This window comes from Corapipo altera, unplaced genomic scaffold, assembly GCF_003945725.1.
Source record: "Corapipo altera isolate COAL_440 unplaced genomic scaffold, ASM394572v1 60808, whole genome shotgun sequence".
Classification (NCBI taxonomy): Eukaryota; Metazoa; Chordata; class Aves; order Passeriformes; family Pipridae; genus Corapipo; species Corapipo altera.
Genome location: NW_020885935.1, coordinates 6,611 through 8,445, shown reverse-complemented (window position 1 = coordinate 8,445; position 1,835 = coordinate 6,611). Strand labels below are relative to the sequence as shown.

General features: G+C 45.2%; 1 protein-coding gene across 1 annotated transcript in view; it reads right to left on the bottom strand.

Annotated features, from left to right (window-relative positions):
• Positions 1-451: 451 nt before the first annotated feature.
• The window catches only part of LOC113940899 (coatomer subunit gamma-2-like), a gene marked incomplete at its 3' end in the record, with an annotated part of 2,392 nt that continues 1,008 nt past the window's right edge, over positions 452-1,835 (bottom strand). The window contains exons 2-4 of the mRNA XM_027632046.1: positions 1,385-1,437; positions 846-926; positions 452-523 (exon numbers count right to left, since the gene is read on the bottom strand). Of these exons, the coding sequence (XP_027487847.1) occupies positions 452-523; positions 846-926; positions 1,385-1,437 (206 nt within the window). The remainder of the gene's footprint in view (positions 524-845; positions 927-1,384; positions 1,438-1,835) is intronic.

Sequence of the window (1,835 nt, the reverse complement as noted above, 5' to 3'; positions counted from 1 at the left end):
GACGGATCCCAGCTGGAAGCAGCTCCATCCCCACCACTCTCTGGGCCATCAGCCAGTTCCTCACCCAGCCCAGAGTGCCCCTGGCCAAGCCCTGGCTGCAGCTTTTCCAGGAGTGTGCTGTGGGAGACGGTGTCAGAGCTTTTGATCCACAGGCAACCTTTTAATTCCCGTTTGAGTCGAGCAGGTGGGGATTATTTGCAGGTAAAAGCACCAATTATAATTATAATTTGTGTATGAAAGCTCTGGCATTATTCACAGCCTTAACAACAGCAATCCAGTTCAGAACCCACCCAAACAACCCACAGGAGAACCGTGTGATTATTCAGCCCTTTGTTTCCAAAGCAGGAATCGCCTCCAGGCTCGGAGGCGCTTCCCTCCCACATCCCAAAAATCCAACTGTTGTGCAGTCCCTGCAAGTCCAGGCAAAAGCAGCAGAACACCAGGTACTCACATCATTGGACTGGAACAGCCTGGTCATGGCAAAAAAAGCTTCCGTGGCTTCGGTGGTTCCGAAGTGTTCGCCCTGGAATTCCCATGGAAGGAGTGAGAGGAAAACCAGTGTTGTTACTGAGCTGCCTCCACCTTTCAGCCCCATCTTTAATCCCTTCCCACGCACCAGGAATCTGTTCCCGCGGATTTTCCCCTCCCTCACCTTCTTTCCCAGGGGATAAACATCAAGTTTACCCCTCGGGTTTTAATATAAATCCCATTCCCAGAGAGGGAATAGTTTGCCAAGCAGTTTTCCTGCTGACAGGATGAGCTGGGAAGGTTCTTTCCCACTGAAAGCTGGCAGGAATCAGCCTCAGGAATATTCACTCTGGCTGGGAAGAAATTCCAACAGTTACCTGGTTCAGCAGGTAAAGGATCTTGGTGAGGATGTGAAGGCATCTCCGTGGATTTATGGGGGTCTCATTGAAGATCCGTGCCTGGAGACATGGAATAAATACTGATTTAGTGTAAACCAACTATAATTATTTCTCTTTCACCACAGAAGGTAGGGAAACTTTCAACCAAGTCACTTGTAATTTTCATTCAACTCCAAATGTCTCTCAATTCTAAATATGTGTCCCAGAGAACACATTCCTGTCCTTCAGCTCATCCATCTTTAGTTTGCTGGATCTGAACAACCACTCAATCTACCACCTGGGACTAACAAAAATACCTTAAAATAAAACATTTTTTTTATTCAGAAACAAAACACTTTTTTCCTTCAGAAAGAGCCCCCTGAGACTCCACATGTCCACGTGGATCACGTCAGATAAAGTGACTTTATTGACATCCTCTGTGGTTTTGAATTAACTACATTAATTTATCCATTCGCATTTCCTGAAGGGAAAGAAAACAAACCCAGAGTTAAACAGCATTATATCCTGATTATTCCTACCTCCTGGAGCACAGCACTCTTCTCCAGATGCTGGAAAGGATTGGAGCCACTACCTGAGGAAGAAGAGACCAGTTAAGGAAACAAATTCCTCACAAAACTTTCTTAAGGATCCTTTTTGTTAAGTTGTTATGTTTAGAGCTACAGGGGGAAAAAAAAAAAAAGGAGGGGTGTTTTCAACACAGCTGGAAGGTGAGGAGAAGAAAGGAGTTTAACAGTTAATTTGCATTAATATCCCTTTACATAAAAGGATTTGCACCTTTTTTTTTTTTTTTGCCTAGATTCCCTATTTTTATCCCTTGAGGGGATAAAAGGCATCAGTGCTTTTGGAAGGGAACGTTTGGGAAGGTTTGGGAAGGGAAGGTTTGGGAAGGGAAGGGAAGGTTTGGGAAGGGAAGGTTTGGGAAGGGAAGGTTTGGGAAGGTTTGGGAAGGTTTGGGAAGGGAAGGTTTGG